The sequence below is a fragment of the Lonchura striata genome, chromosome 13 (genome assembly GCF_046129695.1).
Source record: "Lonchura striata isolate bLonStr1 chromosome 13, bLonStr1.mat, whole genome shotgun sequence".
In the NCBI taxonomy this organism is placed as follows: domain Eukaryota; kingdom Metazoa; phylum Chordata; class Aves; order Passeriformes; family Estrildidae; genus Lonchura; species Lonchura striata.
The window spans coordinates 2461014-2478783 of record NC_134615.1 but is presented as its reverse complement, the minus strand read 5'-3'; the positions used below and the strand labels follow the sequence as shown (position 1 = coordinate 2478783).

The following is a 17770-nucleotide window of genomic DNA, read 5'->3' as shown; positions in this document are numbered from 1 at the left end:
ACTAAATCCCAGTTGCATGAAAATTAAGGGCTCGGTGGAGATGATAAATCCAAAGATTTCCTCTGCTTTAGGCAGGGATTGCCAAGGAAGTTTGGCTGGTTCCTAGGCAAGCCCAGCCAAAGAAAGATCTGTGGTCTGCAGACACGGAACCTGGCGCAGCGCTGGCTTCCTTCTGCTCTAGCAGTAGTTGGAGGACAGAAATGGGAGCTAAGCTGCTCCCTGTGCAAGAGGACCCTGGGGAGGGTGCTGGGGCAGTGGCCTCGGTGGGAGGGGTGAGGTGGGGAAGGTGGGAAGAGAAGAAAGCCTGCAAGGAATCAGGATTTATTAGTTCCTCTGTTTATGGCTGAGGAGAGCTGGGGCCATATGCCTACCTTGGGTTTATAGCCAGTGATGGAAGATTTGAAATGGTTTTTCCTGTTGAAAAAAAAGGCAAAAAAGCCAAAACTTTCCCTTCCATGTAGAAGACCCATGTAACCAAAGAAATACTCTGAGAGGGAACGAGCCAGATGAGCTGAATACAGAGTTCTATCATATGGAGAAATTAGGTGCTGTTGCAAAAGGGAATATTCTTTGAACTGCTGTTACAGTTGCTGATGTTAGCAATCAGCTGCAGGTTAGCTGTAAGTAAAACAAATTCAGGAGGGTAATTAAGGAATGAACTTCTCTACCATGTGCAGTTCCCCAGAAGTGCAGGGGACTGGCTGGGTTGTTGCATAACAACACACACAGGATTCGAACAGTTGAGGTCAGTTGTTTTCACTGGCCCGTTCTGTCCGTGGAAAGAAAGAATGTAGTGAGTGTACTTCATCTTTTTTTAAACCCTGCTAAGGGGCCTTTAAAACTTTTCTTATAAAACATGGTTTATACAATTTTTTCATCCTTCCCTTCAGCTTCCCACCTCCTCAAAAAATAAACCCCGGCTCTTTCCCTCCAAGGTCTGCTGTACCCTGCGTGCTCCATCACTTCTATAAAACTTCTGATTTTACAGTTGCAGCATCCCCATGTCCATGCAGAGGCAACAAGAGTTTTCTGGCCTTCTGCTCTAGGTCTGTATGATTTTATGGTGTTATTGCAAGACCACCACCTTCTTTCCCAGTCCAGGGCTTTTTTTTCCCCTCAGTTCCCTGGATAAATGTAGTGCCATGAATAAAATAAACACTGCTGTCAGTCTCTCTGCATATTTTTTCAGTGTGCTTCATTATACAGGATTCTTTCAAAAGAAATGTAACTCACAGTCTTGGCTGGTTCCCAGCACCATTAAAGGTCTGCTGGCACTTTTCTTAAGAATCTGGCATTTTGCTTCTCTTTTTTTATAGAAATTCATTTCGCCTTCTGCTCTGTAGAATGTCTGCTGCCCTTTAGCCCAGCTGTGGCTGCAAAGTAACCCCTCTCTGGCACTTGCAGGTACCCTTAGAAGTTTTTGGAGGTAAAAGGAGTCAGTGACTTCTTCATTCACTACCAAACAGGCCCAGTAGATGATACAGACTGAGATGTGAGTCCCTAATCCTGGAGTAAAAAAAACCCAAAAAGTTCTGTGAATGGCTCATTGTTAATAGGACATGAAGTCGTGTTCATGTGTGCAAGGTAAGGATCTGACTGATCTGTTTGGCAGCATTGCCTTTATTGGTTTTGTTTTGGGGGAGGTGGGGGGGGGGGGAAGGACGGAGGATTTTTTTCTTTTTGGTTTGTTTTTGAAAGGGAAACAGTTTCCTGATAGTGATGGTGAAGTTCAGCAGTGACACTTTTGCCTGTCCCCTTAGTCCTGTGCAGCTCCTCAGCAGGGTCCTATGGGGACTTAAGCAGCTGCTGCCTCTGGTCCCAGCTGTGAGAGCTGGTGGCACCCCTGGGGCTGGGGACTGTCACCAGAGGCTGAAGCCTCGGGGGCTTCAGGGCTGCTCCGTTTGTTTTCCAAGGCTTCAGGGCTGGAATCCAGGTTGGAGAAAGTCTGCAGGGGCCAATGTTGTAGGTGAGGAGAGGAGTAGGACTCACTATCACTTTTGGCTACTGAAGCTGCACTTTTTTAACCAGATGAAAAGCCCAGGAGTCCCTCACTGTGCTGTGGTGTGTGCCCAAGAGATCCTGGCCAAACGGGCATCGTTCTCCCAGCCTGTGGAACTTGGCAAGAAGCCCTCAGAGGCTGCCCTTCGCCTCAGCATCTTTCTGTTCTCTCTGCTTCTCTCTGGACTTTCCTCAGCTGGCAGGGCTGGTTTTTGACTCCCAGCTATGGGATCCAGGTCTCCTCGCTGTTCCTGAGGCGCCTTTCCTGGTGGTGTCCTGCTGGGAGGCTGCAGTGCCCAGCTGTGGCAGGATGTGGTGACATGGGATTGTCACACATGGCATTGTTCAGCAGAATTACAGAGAACTGACCTCACAACTCCCCACCATCCCAGACAATTTTCCTTCTGCTTAAAATCTGTGCCAGAACTCGCAGTTTCTTTTTCTTGTATTAATTCCTACTTCTGACTCGGCAAAATTATTTGCCCACCTCCCATGCTGCTCGTGGCTTCAGAACCAGTGCACACCACGCTCCCACACTGGGAAAATGCACTAAGGCACTCAAAGCTACCCCATGTTTTCCTAAAGCAAGTTCTTTATTAGCTTTTGAGGGTGGGGCTTGGCTTTTTTCTTTTCCCCCAGCTGAAAAGCTGAGAAAAAGCTTCAGCACTTTTTACATCGAGAATTTCAAGGAGGAAAAAAGCCTCCTGTCTGATGCCAAAGTTAAACTCTAATCACTGCTCAGCTCTCTTGGAATTTGGCAGCATACCAGTGCTCCTTCCCTTTGGTGGATCACATGGAAATACCGGAGTCTTTTCTTAAAGAACCTCTCAGCTCTTTTCAGGTACTTGCACAGATGTAACTTTTCTGTTAGAATTCTAATGCCTTTTACACTCTCAAATGCATTAAAGCACCATTTCTAATAAGCACCATTCAGATCTACAAAATTTTATGTTTAAGCATTAAAATACTTTTAAGTGTGTTCAAGCTACATAAATGCACTTTAAAAACCTGGCTTTAAATTGATATCCCTATTCTGCTGGAATAGAGTCACAGTTTTAATCTTGGAAATAGCATTTAAATGTGCTTAATGAAAAGTTTATGAGAGGTTGTAGGAACAGCCGAGATGAAAGTTGAGAGATGAAGGTCCCTGTGTTCAGTTTGTTCATTGATAATATTTAAGATTCTCTTTCAGCTGCTTTTTACACCTAACTCAATAGTTGGTTTTAATTTATGACCAGTGTCCTGGAGACTCTTTCTGATGGGGAGTTTTTAATTCTGTCAAAGCTGACCTAACTGTTCTGTAACAGATCATTTAATTATAGTGTCTATGAACAGCATAATTGGTTTTTCCCTCAGTGCTGCTTCTTCCTTGTTTTCACTCTTCAGTTACATTTTAGCTCACGTGAAGAACGCAGTGATTAATTCCCTGATCTGATTAGCTCACTACTATGTTGGTGTCTTGAGTGCTGATCACTGCCCCTGTTCCCCATTTTCCTGGTCCCCATGAGCAGGCACACAATGGAATGGCAGGCTGTGCTGGAAACTCGCAAAGCCAAAGTTATCTGAGAGCGATCTGATCCGCGGGGATGAATGCAGTAACCTTTCTCCCGGATCACTACTTCTATTTACACATTAAACTTTCCTTCCCGTGCTGCAGAGCTGAAAAGGTGCCGTATCAGGCAAGAATGTGTGTCAAGGATTCCTTTGTTAAATGTTGGCAGCAACCTCAGCAGGCCTTGCCAAGTCAGTCCAGCCCACCCACCCATCCAGGAGCACGCTGGGGATCCCAGCCCAGCCTGAGCTGGGTGTGCTCCCTCCTGGCAGGGCTGTGCCCCGGCAGCTGGGACACTCAGGAGCTGCTTCCAGCCCTCCCCTTGCTCACTGTGCTCTCCCTGCCTCAGGAATTGGCTGCCCAGAACCAGAGGGGTTCGGTGTGTCCACACCTCTCAGCACCCCACACTGCTCTCATGATTTAAATACATTTACACTCCGTGTCCTCCACTCCAGGGGAGAAGGAAGTTATTAACAAGTTTGCAGAAGGGTGTGCTGGAGAAACTAAGCAAACAGCCAGAGTAAAGATCTCCTACCACCTCACCTTTTGGTAAACCACTCAATCACCTTCCCCCTTTGTCCTTCTTCACACCTTTAGATTCTCTTCCAACACACTGATGTGTTTTGGTTAGAATTGCAAAAGATTAACCAAAATAATACTCACTGGATGTTTCAGAAATGTTTTTATTGTTTTGCTCAGGACAGTTTTCCAGAACTGCAACAGCAGTCCTTCAAAATCAAGGTTAAATGTCTCTGCAGGTAAATGTGCATAACCTGTGTTCCTGAAACAGACAGGGAGCCTTCAGTTACAATCCAGAGACACTCTCCTAAATGACAACCACATACTCGTGATGCTTCCTGCAAAAAAAGACCTTTGTGAGAGTTCTGATTTCCCCAGAGTTATACAAGAACTGAAATAATAGACTGTAATCACCCATTAGTCCAGCCCTGTGCCATAGTGGGATTTTCTCCTTATGTGATTTCCTATTGTTAGGCTAGGTTCATGTGACCCAAGCAAGAGTTACCCTCTTTCTCCATGCTTTGCTCATGTTTTCTCATTTTTTTTCTTAACCCTGCTGCTCACCCTTCACCAAAGGGCAATGACTTTATTTTACACATCTCCCAAGTCTTCACCCTGCTTGAGAATATCAGCCTCACCCTGCTACACAGGGTGTAGCAGAGAAGCTGCAGAAGGACTTTGCACAGTCAGTCCCTGACTCTTTCCCTGGTTCTCTCTCCTTGCCCCTCCTTCTTTGGAGATATTTATTCAGAGGCCAAACGAAAGAAGAAAAATACATTGCAATTAAAAATCACGTGTACAGGGCAGAACCTATGAAAAGAAGGATCAATGGAATTTCAAGGGAATTGAAAGGGAGGCATGAAGTAGAACACACAGGTGACTGGAAAGGAAATCCCCAGGTGGATAATCCAAAGTCTTCATGGAAAACGTAAGTACTGTAGCAGTCAAACTCTTGGAGGCCAGGGGAAGATGCTAGAATTGTTAATGTGTTAAAGTCCTGTAAGGTGGAACAGGTGACAGTGTAGACTATCAGTGACAAGAACAGGAGTACGAGTCTATCAGAGCTTGGCTGATAACCATGGCAGATCAAAGGATGCACACGGAACACTTGAACTTTGCCGTGGTACACAGCAGTACGGCTGTGTTAAAAAAAATAGCTTAGCTGCATTTCACTCACCTGGATGTGCCAGGTCGTGTTCCAATCTGTCCTTATTAGTCGTGACATAGCAAAAGGAAAAGTACCCCCAAAACCTGATTCAGAGCCAGTCAAGGCTACCTTGGAAAACGTCACCGCTTCTAAAGACAACACTCGTGGAAGAAGGTGCGGAGGATTCCGCGGCCGGAGCCGTTCGGGAGCGGTGTCAGCGCAGGGGCTCGGCCGTGAGCCGGGCCCGGAGGCTGCTCCGAGCGGGGCCCGCGAGGGCCGAGCCGGGGCCGCGAGCGCCCCGGTGCCAGCGGAAAGCCGAGCGGCGGCGGGCAGCGGCCGCGGCAGCAGCAGCAGCAGCCCGGGCCGGGCCGGGCCGGGCCGGGCCGGGCCGGGACAGGTGCGCGGCCCCGCCGCGGGGCGGGCGCGGCGCAGGCACCGCCCGGCTGCGCGCCCTCCGGGGCGGGCCCTGCCCGCCCTTTCCGCTCCGCGCCGGGGGAGGAGCGGCTGCGGCGGCGCCGCTCGGAGCTGGGCTGCTCTGCGGGAACCGGGACCGGGACCGGGACCGCGCCCCGAGCGGCGGGGCGGGCCGCGGCGCTCAGGGCTGCGCGCCGCCGGCCGGGGCACGGCTCCGCTCCGGGGCGGCGCGGCTCCGCTCCGCGCACCCTGCGCGCCTCTCCGCCCCGCGCCGGGCAGCGCTCCGCGCCTCTCCGCCCCGCGGCGCGGCCCCGCTCCGCGCCATGCTGCCCGGGCGCTGCGCCTGAGGCGGCCGCGGAGCGGCCATGCAGCCCTCGCTGCCGTAGCTGAGCTCGGCGCTCGGCCCGGAGCCCGCGGCGAGCCCGCGGCCACCCCCCGGCGGCACCGGCGGCACCGGCGGCACCGGCACCATGAGGAGCGGCGATGACCTGGAAGGCTTCGACGGCGAGGCGTCCAGCGCCTCCATGATCTCGGCGGCCAGCAGCCCCTACCAGCCCACCACGGAGCCCGTCAGCCAGCGCCGCGGGCTGGGCGGCCTGCGCTGCGACCTGGACTACCTGCGGGGCACCTTCGGCAGGCTGAAGCTGGCCGAGGTGGTGAGTACGGCGGCGGGCGCGGGGCCGCGGCCGGCGGTGCGCGGGGCGGGCCCGGCCGGGCCGCGCGGCGCCGCCGGGGCCGCGTTCCGCCCGGGCCGTGTGCCCGCGGAGCGCCGGCACCGCGCCTCGGAGCCCGCTCCCGGCGGAGCCCGCGCCCGGCGGAGCCCGCTCCCGGCGGAGCCCGCTCCCGGCGGAGCCCGCTCCCGGCGGAGCCCGCTCCCGGCAGCGCCGCTCCCGGCGGAGCCCGCTCCCGGCGGAGCCCGCGCCCGGCGGAGCCCGCGCCCGGCGGCGCCGCTCCCGGCGGAGCCCGCTCCCGGCGGCGCCGCTCCCGGCGGAGCCCGCTCCCGGCGGCGCCGCTCCCGGCGGAGCCCGCTCCCGGCGGCGCCGCTCCCGGCGGAGCCCGCGCCCGGCGGAGCCCGCTCCCGGCGGAGCCCGCGCCCGGCGGAGCCCGCTCCCGGCGGAGCCCGCGCCCGGCGGAGCCCGCTCCCGGCGGAGCCCGCGCCCGGCGGAGCCCGCGCCCGGCGGAGCCCGCTCCCGGCGGCGCCGCTCCCGGGCGAGGCTCCGGCGGCCCCGCGGGACCCGCCGGTGCCGAGCGCGGGGGGCCGGGGTCCGCTCGGGGCTCGCAGAGACCTCGCTCGCCTCCTTGCCCTTAGCGGGCTGAAGTTCTCCTAAGTGCGCCGAGCAAAAAGAAAGAAACCCTTAAAAAAAACCCGAACACCAAACGTGAGGTTTTGTGCTGTGAAATTAAACGTGAGCTGGGTTCGTTCGTGTGCTTTGGACACCTGAGCTGGTTCAGTTTGATGGAGCCCGTACAAGGCTTAGACCACCCCAGCAGTGAAACAGGAAAACATTTCAGCAGTTGCTGTGGTGCTAGTGGCGATGCTTGCCTTCATCGATCTGCTTTCCAAGTCACTATGATACTTACATTTTTCAAATCAACAAATGTGTTTCTCAGGATATTAGGACAAGATGTCTTTTAGGAGAACAGCAATCACCTTGAAATAAATTTTAAAGTAATTTTTTACAGGATGCTGCAAATTCTTGTAACTTAAAAAACTTAAACAAGTTCTTTGAGAAGTGTGATGCCGGAAACATTTTAAATTTTGTATTTATAACTTCGGCATTTAAAACCACTGCTGGTTAGTTCAAGGCAAGACTCGCACAATAGGTTTCATGAAAAACACATTGGAAGTATCCTGGCTTCAGCTGCACACAAGTTTATAGAGTACTCTGGTGATGAATTCATTTCTTGTGAATGCCCAGTAAAATCCAGGATTTGGGAGTGTGATTTGTTTTCATCTCTTGTGTGCAGGGTAGGATCTGTGCTCTGCAAGTGGTAGCAGTGAGCGTGTTAGCCCAGTAAAACAACAGGGACCAGCAGTGTGTGCGTTGTGTGTGTTCAGGACTGAAGCCAAAGGATCTGTCATCACTGTGTAACATCTACCTGTCTTCGAGCTGTTAAAAACTATCTGTGTGGTGGAAATCCTGGGTTGGTGCTGCCTGATATGCTGAAATAATCCGCCCTCGGGATTTTTGTTTCAGTTCCTACTGTAGATCCTTTCTGCAGTACACTAATAACTGTGGCAAGTCCTGTTAAAAACTTGTTATCAAAATGACTGATTACTGATCGTAACTGAATCTTTTATTATTAAATCTGACTTACTTGGAACAAATCCCAAAGATACATGGAGCACACCTCGTAAGCTTTTAAGTCATGTAAAGAAAGATGGGGGAAAGCCACGCTCTGCTGGAGTTAGAGAGGTTTCCTTGTCCCTGGACAAAGACACTGCTGCTCCCAGTTAATCATTGGGGAGATTTATACTTGCAGAGCAGTGTCTTAGGAGCTGAGCCATGCTTTGTGCCCTTTTCATAAGAACGATCTGAGCCATTGCATGTGGTTCCCAGAGTGTATGAATGCAGAGGGGCAGCAGTAAAGAAATTAAATTAGCTGGTGTAGGGTGGAAGGCTGTGCACCACCTGGTTACTTGTACTCAAAAAACTCCTCATTCATGGTAATGGAAGAGCAGACCACTGACATTTGCAAACCAATGGAAAACTGAGCAGTGTTGGAAAAGAAAGGAGAGCACATTCCACTGTGTACTTAGGTTGCTTATTTGCCAAGTATAATTATTTCAGTTACAAATTCAATAATGCCTTTACAAAAATACTGTACGAACTGAAACGTAACAAAGTCTGTGGTGTAGAACTCTATGTCTTAAAAACAAGAAGGAACTCCTGGCACTCAAAAAAACATTACAAAAAGGAAAAAGGTATGTATTGGTTAGGATAGAAGTCTCTGAGTGTGTTATAGTAAAAAAATGTTGCAGAAAATTTACAATGCGTGTGCTTAATTTAGCATCAGGATTAAACTTAAAATACATTCATGATTGACAGGCAAAATATCAGCTCAAGGCAAACATTGCTGCTGCTTGTTCTAATCTTTGGTTGTAGGGCTTCCCACAAACTGCCCTGTAGTGCTGAGAGAAGGAAAACTGCTGCTCCTTGTGGCTTGGATGTCACTGCTGCCAAATGCCCATTTTTGATTGCGAAAAGCAGAAGGAACAGGGAATGGGGAAAACCCCCTCATCATTTAAAATAGGTGTAAGGCTCTGTTAATTTGTTTTAGATTTATCTTTATGGATTCAAATAAAGGGGTTGTTACAAGAGGCAAACCATGATGACATTGTAGGCATATGGAGTAATGTAAGTGCTGCTAGAGAGGACAATAGTTTTAACTCATTAATAAAGTATCTTCAAAGTATCCTTTGAAGGGACACCAACATAATGGGTTATGATGATGTTTCGTGTATGGTATTTTGCAGCTTATTTCTCAGCCTTGTTTTGGTTTTTGATAAGTTTCATAAACTGGAAAAGTTTCAGGCTGGAAAACTACAGTTCAGGGGTTACACCTCGTCTTTATGGCCAACCTGAAGAGTTCCTAGTCCTTGGCCAGTGGTCAGTAATAGCAGTGTGAGGAGCAGCGAGGGAGTAAGGAAAAGGGCCCGTTTGAAACAGCATAGCGTTGAACTGGCCTCCCTGATTTTGACAATATTATTGCCAGGTAGGTGAGCTTTTGAGAAAGGAATCCTTTGCCTGTATCTCGGTCTTCTGTTGAAATAGTTGTGTGTGTTTGTTGGGATCTGTGAGGGAACATCTGCTGTTCTGGGAGTGCAGCTGTGGCCTCTTTACAGCTGCAGCTTGGAGGGAGGTGGGGAGTGTTGGGCCACATCAGAAAAGGAAAAGGAGTGTGCAGGGCTCCTGGCACCTGAGGGTGTCACTAGACAGGTGGGAAGTTACACACGAAGGGCACAAAGGGAAGTGGAGAGGACTTAAGGTAGCTTGGAGCTTTCATGTTTGGTTTGTGCCTTTTGGTTTGGTTCCAATGGGACTTTGAACTCAAAATTAAAGTCAGGGAGAAGCCAGTGCATTTGTGTACTAACCAAAGAAATGTTTTTCCTTTGGAGAGGTTGTCTCCATTGACCTTCTGGCAACTAAAAGGAGCAGTACCTTTTCTCATGGAAGGAGTGAGAGGTGGCTGTCCTTGGAGAGCAGAGCAGGAATGTTATTTAGAGTTTATTCTCATTTCTTTCTGGCATGAATTTGTTTCTCATGCTTTTAAGGGCTTTAATACTTCCCACAGAGACTGTTGGACAATGATGAAATGGATATCACCAGAAAACTTTGCTATGGATCTCTTCAAATGATTTGTTTTGTTTCGGTACATTCTCCCCATCCCCTTGAATTTCCTAAGGACAAGCTCTCCTGCTGAATGTCCTTGCTGAAAAGAGGTGTTTACTGTGGGGAGTCAGGAGGGGCCCGTTCTGTCATGCCACAGAGATGAGCTGGTTAGCAGGTACCCCCTCTTTGCTGAAAATAGTTTCATTTTAGATGAGATTGTCTTCTTTCCCCCCCCCCCCCCCCTTCATTTTAGTTTTCAGCTTTTCAAAATGCATTATTTATATTTTTCCTTGGTTATTGTAATTCTGCACCTCCAAGGATCTTACTGTTGTTAAAGCTGGGCATAGACATGTTTCCTACTGAAATTGCTATGGCCAGTCATGGCTGCCTTTTGTCTGCTGCTCAGTTTTTCTGGGAGTGTGGCTACAGGTGGGCTGTTCACAGGCTAGAAGGAAAGGAAAAGCAGGCAGGATCCTGCTGGGAACCCCACTGGTTTTCATGGGAATCCTACCAGGTTTTTGTAGGCGCTTGATTTAAAGTAACATGTATGACTCTCAGCAGCTGGGCCAGGGCAGTTCCTGTGAGGTTGGCAGCAGTTGGGAACGGTTTATTTGGGGCAGTGTGATCACAGAGCTGACAGGGAGCAGCAAGAGGCAGAAACCCCTAGCATGTGCTGGCTGAGAGGATGGATGGCATTTGTGGTGGATGGCATTTGTGGTGGTTGGTGATGGCTTCTGTGGCTCAGACAGCTCTAGACTTTTTTCTCCTCATGTGTTTGTTCCACATGCTACAAAAATCCATCAGAGATTCCTTTTAAAGAAGATAATACTTCTGCCTGGGAGGTCTCTGAGCTGTGAGATGCTGATGAGTGCACTGGGAAGTATCACTCCATGCTTGCTCTCATCTTCTTGTCTATAGCATTTGATATTGCCAGGAGAGGAAGCAGTTTGAGCTAAATGAAATCTGGTGGGAATAGCAGTTCAGACGTTCACAGTTTTTGGAATAAAAAGTTCCATCTTCATTGGTGGAGAGTAGCTGAGCATTGAAAAAAAGTTGTTTTGTGGCATACTGTCATTATACATTTCCAGATTCAGAAATGGGTTGCTGAGGCCAGGCCTACAGTGAAACTCTTGGCTGTCAGGTTGCAATGAAGAAAACAAAATTCAAAAGCCAGGAATGCATGCCTACATGGGTAATAAGACTATAGAGAATTCTCATTGTTAATTATATTTGAAAATAAAAGTAATAACATTTATGTTCCAAAGAATAAGCTAATTGCTGACTATTAGAGTCTGGTTGCAATCTATTCTGAGGTGTTCATTAATCTCATACTTAGTTATTGCTGCCTTCTTGTGTCTTGGGCTCAGCATCTCAGCTGGAGAGGAGGATTAAATGGAGCTCCCAACCTGGAGCTCACCTGTGTGTGATGCATCACATCTGAGGGCCTGTCTGACTTGCTGCTCCTTTGCCCCTGCAGTGCTCTGGGTGTGATTCCCGGCTGGGAATGGGGGCTGGAGCCATGTGTAAGTCAGGGCAGTTACCAGGGGACCACTGGATCAGTGTGAATAAAGGGAGATTGCTTTTGCACTGGTTGTGGTGAAGTTTGGGTTTCTGTCAGTGGGGTGTTAATTCAGTTCCAGGAGGTTCACAGAGGACAGGGGAGATGTTCTGAGGAGGTCACAGCGGCCAGGCCGTAAGTCCTGGTGGGAAGCACTCGGTGCTCCTGGTGAAGAGCAGAGCACTGCAGGAGACACTCAGAGGGAACTTCGGGTCCCTGCCAGCTCTCTACCTGCCTTTTTTATTCACAGGTGATGGTTTCACCTTAAGGTTTAGTTCTCTTCCTTTATTGTGCGCTTTGGAGGAATAGAAGCCTTCCTCCTCTTTGTTGTGGGTGTAGCTGGAGCAATGTATGCCTTTTTGTTCCTGTACTAGCACTGCCCTCAGCCAGCCCTGTTTGCTGCAGGAGGCAGGACAGGAGGACAGTGCTGGACAAGGGGCTCTCAGCAGCCACAGCCGAGCAGTGCTGGCCTTTGGGCTGGGTCCCACCACTTTGTGCCATGTCACTTTTCCACACACTTCTCTTTCATCTCAGGATCACTCTGGCAATTTATAGTCACTCTGATGAACTGCATTGTCCGTATTTTTATTCTCTTATACTCTACAAACAATGAATGTGTGCTGCTGTAAGAAATCATTGTGATTTTTTTTTGGTCATGTGTTGAGCTTTGATTTTTGGTGGCATTTGTAGCTGCTTGTTCAGAAGACATTGAGTATCACAGCAGATACTGGTGATCTTTGGTATTTGATCTTAGGAAAAAACTGTTATATTGACAGGATCAAATTTGTAATGCACAAATAAACTTAGAAATAGTCTTCAGGTGTCTCTTCAGTGCCTCTGAAACTCTTTTCTTCAAAAAGATTTCTTTTGAAAGGTTGTGGATCTGTGTTGCTGTGTTATTTTTATACTAACATTTAATGTGGAAGAGTAATATGATAATTCTGTTTAGCTTTGCTTTTTTATTGTTTCTGTGAACAACTAAAGAAAGTGATTGTGGCTGTCTTCCCACAGAAAGGTGAATGGATTTTGGTTTCTTTCATGGTGTCTCTATCTGGCCATGGTCATATCTTCCTGCCTGTAAACTCCAAAATTCCTGTTAATAATTTCCCTCTTAAGGTGGTAGATAGTTTTCAAATTCTGATTTCATAAGAAATTCCTACAATGTCTGTACCAAATATTTTTTTTCCTTCGTTATGGACCAGTGCACTACACTAATGTAGTTCTCATGGTATTAATAATTTGAAAGCTACCTTTACTTCTTGTAATGTTTCTGGTAATATCTTTTGTTGATGAGGCTCCCTAGTGATTTAATTATCATCTTGAGATAAGAAGACAAGGACTAGAAATTTAAGAGGTTGTGTTCTTCTTGTAACATAATCACTGTTGGAGGAATCTATTAATTCTGGTGAGAGTGCATTGTTTTGTCAAATCAACCTGCACACTTGCCAGTAGCCATCATCATCCTGTGCTTGAAGTTGCACTTCATCAAAATCTCTCTTGCTTCAGGACATCAGCAAATAATTTTGTACTGAAATCTTGCATACAAAGAAAACTAAATGCACAGTGAAGAGACTTCTTGATGCCTTAGGATTTTAGCTTTTATATTTTTCAAATCCTGTACTGTATTAGTGTATAAACTCCATATAGAGTGTTAGTTAACACTCTTCACAGTGTATAAACTCCATATAGATGTTAGATTTCTTCATGTTTTGGTCCTGAAATTCAAGGACACCCTACAGCCTCAGGCCCTGAAAAGTATAAACACAAGTGAGTTGAAGGGGAGCAAACTGGGGGAATATGACTTCATTACCTGAAGCTGTAATTGGAGGATTAACCCCTGATATATAAATGGACCAAACTTAAAATTGTCTGAAAAACTCCATTGTCCATCTTGGGAGTAGCCCCTCCTGGAGTCTTTTGACTGCCCAAAGTGTACTCTTTGAAGGTCTTTAATAAATACCTACTTTTATTCTCTTAACCTTGTCTAGCCTCTCTTCTAGGTGGCCACTCCAAGGCGTCATCTTACCAATGTGTCAACTGCTTTTGTTCTGTAGTGCTAATTCACCACTTATTAGAGCTGCAATTTAAAATACATTCTTATTTAAAAAGAAGAAAGGTCACCTAATTGTCAGATGTTTTGCATAGTTGCTTCCAAAACATGGAAGTAATGTTTAGTTTTCTCTGGAACTTGTACCAGAGAAAAGACGGGTCAGAAATATTGCTGGCCATGGGCAGAGAGGTGCTAGAGCTGGTGTAGCTCTCACTCAAGAGTGAGAGGCCACCACAGTCCACACTGGGGGTTCAGGTGAGCAGAGACCCTCTGATGTTTTAATCTCACTGTGTGCAAATTAAACTGGGAGCTATAACTCAGAGGATCAGCTTCCTAACTGTGCTGTCTAATTAACTGTAATTAAGGGTCTGGTGTGTAATCCCTTAGCTTATGGAAGAATATGATGCATTTTTACCCAGACAAGTGTTCCAGCATCCAAGTAAACTTCTGTTAATGTGTAACTTGATATTCAGGTGGTGATGCTTGCACGTCTTTAAATTTCCTTTAGCTCGTATGTACATTCCCAAAGTGTTCAGTTTCCAGGTGATTGGAAACATGCCCTGCTTGGGGTTGTTTGCTTCATTCAGGAGAGCTGAAAGCCCAGCAGTGCCGGTGAGCAGGAGCAGGTCGTGTGCTGTGTCTGAGTTGCACGAGGTGCTGCTTCTGCTGTGACTTTCACTGAAGCTAACCCAGGGCATCTTCAAATGCTGAAAATCTGCCCGTTGCTCAAAACAGGTCTGGCAGTTTTTTTCCAAATTATTTGATGAATTGACTACAACCATTTCCATATTAGGACTTTTCTGTACTTTTGTACATTTTTAAACTGAAATACTTGTGGCGAGAAAGCAATGAGCATGGTTGTGAATATTATTAAATGCTTAAGTTCTCCAAGTCTGACAATCTGTAGTAACTTCTGTCTCAGGAAATTATTTTCATGCTAGGAATTATTTTCGTGGTGGAAACTGATGCTGCCACTTGAATGCCGTGAGTAGATTAATTAGCTGTTTGATGACAGGCTCTTCTGAAAGAAACTAGTTGTTGCATTTAATACTTAAAACTTTTTATCTAACGTAGACGAAACATTTTGTTAAACACGGTGATAGTTAAGGCTGAGATGCTGTTGTAGTTCGTGACCTTTGGAGTTGCTGTGGTGCAGCAGCTGTGCAGCCCGGGCGGTGCGGGAGGCGAGGGCAGCGCGCAGAGCCGCCGCGCTGCTGGCAGCGTTTTGGGGGGCGCGGCGGCTCTGCGCTGCAAACCCCGGGATGCGCGGCTGGCAGGGGCGTGGGGGCCCTGTGTGTGCTGCTCTGGGGGCTGCTCCTGCAGCCCCCGTGTCAGCCGGCCCTGCGGCGCGGAGGCTCCCATGCAGCTGGCAGCGCTCTGCGTGGCTGGCCGCATCTCCTGTTGCAATGTTCTCTTTCCCCAGGATGTCTGGACTCCTTTTGCCTTTTAAGGCATGGCATCTAAGGGGGCCTTCGGGTTACAGTCTTGGGAGCGTTGGGATTGCAGGGACATTTTGCACCGTTTCTTTTAGACGAAAACAAACCCAAAAAACTTTAATGGATTCTGTAGGACTACTTTAAGTTCTTGTCTGTTTTCTCATTAAAATTTCTTTCTTGTCTTAATATTTGTGGGATGTTTGAGGTTTACTCATAATTGGGATTAAATGGGGTTTTAAAGGATACAGACAGATTCTGATAATGATGAAATGGAACTTTCACTTTTTAAAATAGCCAAACAGGCTACTTAAAGTAGAGACTGTGCAGACCAAATACTTGACAAATTTTATGATTATACCTTTACTTCTTAAAACTATGAAATTGCTTAGTTTATCTGTTTGCTACCAGATTTACAGTACTGTGTTTTAATACTGTTTTGACCAGGTTTCCAGCACAAGCTGACCTGTGAACATGGATGGGAACATGAAGCCAGTTCAGAAGTATTGATTTTTTTTCTTTTTTAACAGCCAAACAGAGAATTCTCATAAGCGAAGCAACAGGAGTTTTTTGTACTTTATTTAAAAATCATGCAAGTAGGATCTCAGTAATGTGCTGTATTCCAACAAAGTGTGTGCGCAGCCCCAAGACCAAGAGCAGGGCAGTTGTATCTGCCCATTCTGTTTAAATAGCAAAGATAAGAAAAGCTCTTTGTCCTTACAGCTTGACTTAAAGTGCCAGGGAGTGGAGTGGAGAGGACCCTGCAGCTTTGTTGGGAGGTTGGGGAGGGAAAAGTGGGGGCTGTACTGTGAGGTACCTCCTGAGTGTCCCACACAGGTGTTACCAACAGCCCATAAATGCTGATACAAAACTGCTGACTTCAGTGATACTATTCAATTAGTCTGTAGGACCAACAGGATTTGGCAGGGATTTTTAAGGAAGGTTTTATTTCCCTGCTTTGGTACGTGAAAGTGAGGCTCGCTAACAGAGCAGTTAAGCTGGATTTAGTCTCCATTTTGTTACCTGTAGCCAGTTTTTACTCTGTGTTACTATTGTGGTAAAGCAAATGGGACTAATGGGAAAATATTTTATGCTCCCTTCTGCCCCCACTGCTTGCAGCTGGCAGTGGCTGAGGGAGATGCAGATGACTCTATGCATACAAAATTACATTCAGTGTGGCACCAAAGAAATGTATGATGGTTTCTTTGACCTATTTTTGCCTGTCTTGTTGAAGAACATGATATGCAAATGCTCGTCAGATCGTGATAAAATTGGACTTGAAGAAACCTAGCTGGGTAGTCCCGCTGTTTAAGAATTTCCACTCCCTGTTGTATGAGTGCTTTAATTATATTTTTTTTCAGCACCTGGAGCCCTGTTCTGAGGTCTGGCAGCACTGCAGTGGTTTGTGTGTGGAGCTCCCTGGGCTGGTGGCCTGTCCCTCTCTGCTCCCCTGGTGCAGGCAGGGGCACACTGAGGCTTCTGGAAGGAATTTTACTGCCTGACCTTGGTGAGCTGCAGCTGCCTCTGAGGAACCTGCCCTGTCTGGCACCAGGGAGCATCGTTAACAGACCAGCTTGTGAGGCTTGGGAATTAGAGATAGCTGTAAAATCTCTGTTTGCAGACACTGCCAGAATGAGCACGAGACAGTGAATGTGAAAATTGAGCCTCAAATATCAGGATATGGTGAAGAACCATCTACCTCCCTTAGTTTTTCTGTTTCATGACACTCGCTGTAGCCACTGGCACAATTCATGTACTGTAGATACAAAATGAAGCTTTCCATTTATGAGTTGTTCACTTCATTGGGTTGTTCAGGAATGAAGTGATTAATGCAGAATATGAATGAGAAGGTTAGAAATGTGAGACTCTGTGTTGGGATTTTGTTAATTATTGTCTTGAAGGACTTGTTGCTTATGAAAATATTTTGATTTGTGCTACAGAACAATTGTAGTTTCTGGGGACTGGAGGCACAAGTTTCTGTGGAGAGGAATTGATGGGAGAAACCAGTTATATTTTGCATAATTTTTTTGGCTTTGTTTAAAGCATGGCTCTCAGTATGGTCTTCAAATGAACCTTCCTGTAGGGTGGAGTTGCTAAAAAACTGTTGATGGGCTTTTGTTTATGGGACAGGTGGCACGCTACAGTCATTTTTGTCTAATCTGGAAGGTTTGTTTGAGTCTCATTCAGATTTCAATAGGGAAATGTCATGTGCCTAAAACAAAAATCTCCTTGCAATGTGCCTTGGCTTCAGATGCTGTTCAGTGATTCGTTGGGTCAACTGCTTGTTGGATAAAACCTAAAATACATCTAAATCAGACTTTTTTTTGGTGTGGGGGGGGTGGTTGTTTCATTGTTTTTGTTTTCCTAGGAAGAACTGTATTTGTTTTATCTGTCAAAACCTACCGTGTATTTAATGGTACTTGAACTGGAATTGGTTTTGCATTTATCTAGCAGATAAGAATGTTTGTTGTATAAGTGTGTCCAAGCAATAACAAAACTCTGTACTAATGCAGTTAGCAGGAAATAAGTCACCACATCATGTCTGTAGCTTTTTTTGGTCTAGATTCTATGTTTAAGTTCACTTTAAAAATTGATACATTTCTGGTTTAGCCAGTTGAGACTGTCTTCTGTTTGCTGTAGATCAGTTCACTTTTTTGTAGAATAAGCCTTCATTTTGATGTCATAAATGTTTTGAAAAAAATATTCTGTTGTTGATTTTGAGTGTTGATTACCCTCACTCTTAAATATGACCCTTTCTCCTAATA

The 17770-nt window shown here is 47.0% G+C and overlaps 1 protein-coding gene and 1 long non-coding RNA gene across 2 annotated transcripts in view; one reads left to right on the top strand and one right to left on the bottom strand.

The window, feature by feature from the left end:
• Nucleotides 1-4213: 4213 nt before the first annotated feature.
• LOC110472757 (uncharacterized) lies at nucleotides 4214-5528 on the bottom strand. Its single transcript, XR_002465761.2, has 2 exons — nucleotides 5247-5528; nucleotides 4214-4407 (listed from the first exon to the last, which is right to left on the bottom strand). It is a non-coding gene; the product is annotated as an uncharacterized LOC110472757 (long non-coding RNA).
• Nucleotides 5529-5996: 468 nt separating this feature from the next.
• The window catches only part of CMTM4 (CKLF like MARVEL transmembrane domain containing 4), a 35818-nt gene continuing 24044 nt past the window's right edge, over nucleotides 5997-17770 (top strand). Inside the window, exon 1 of the mRNA XM_021534723.3 lies at nucleotides 5997-6286. Coding sequence (XP_021390398.2) covers nucleotides 6101-6286 — 186 coding nt within the window. The 5' untranslated portion in view covers nucleotides 5997-6100. The remainder of the gene's footprint in view (nucleotides 6287-17770) is intronic.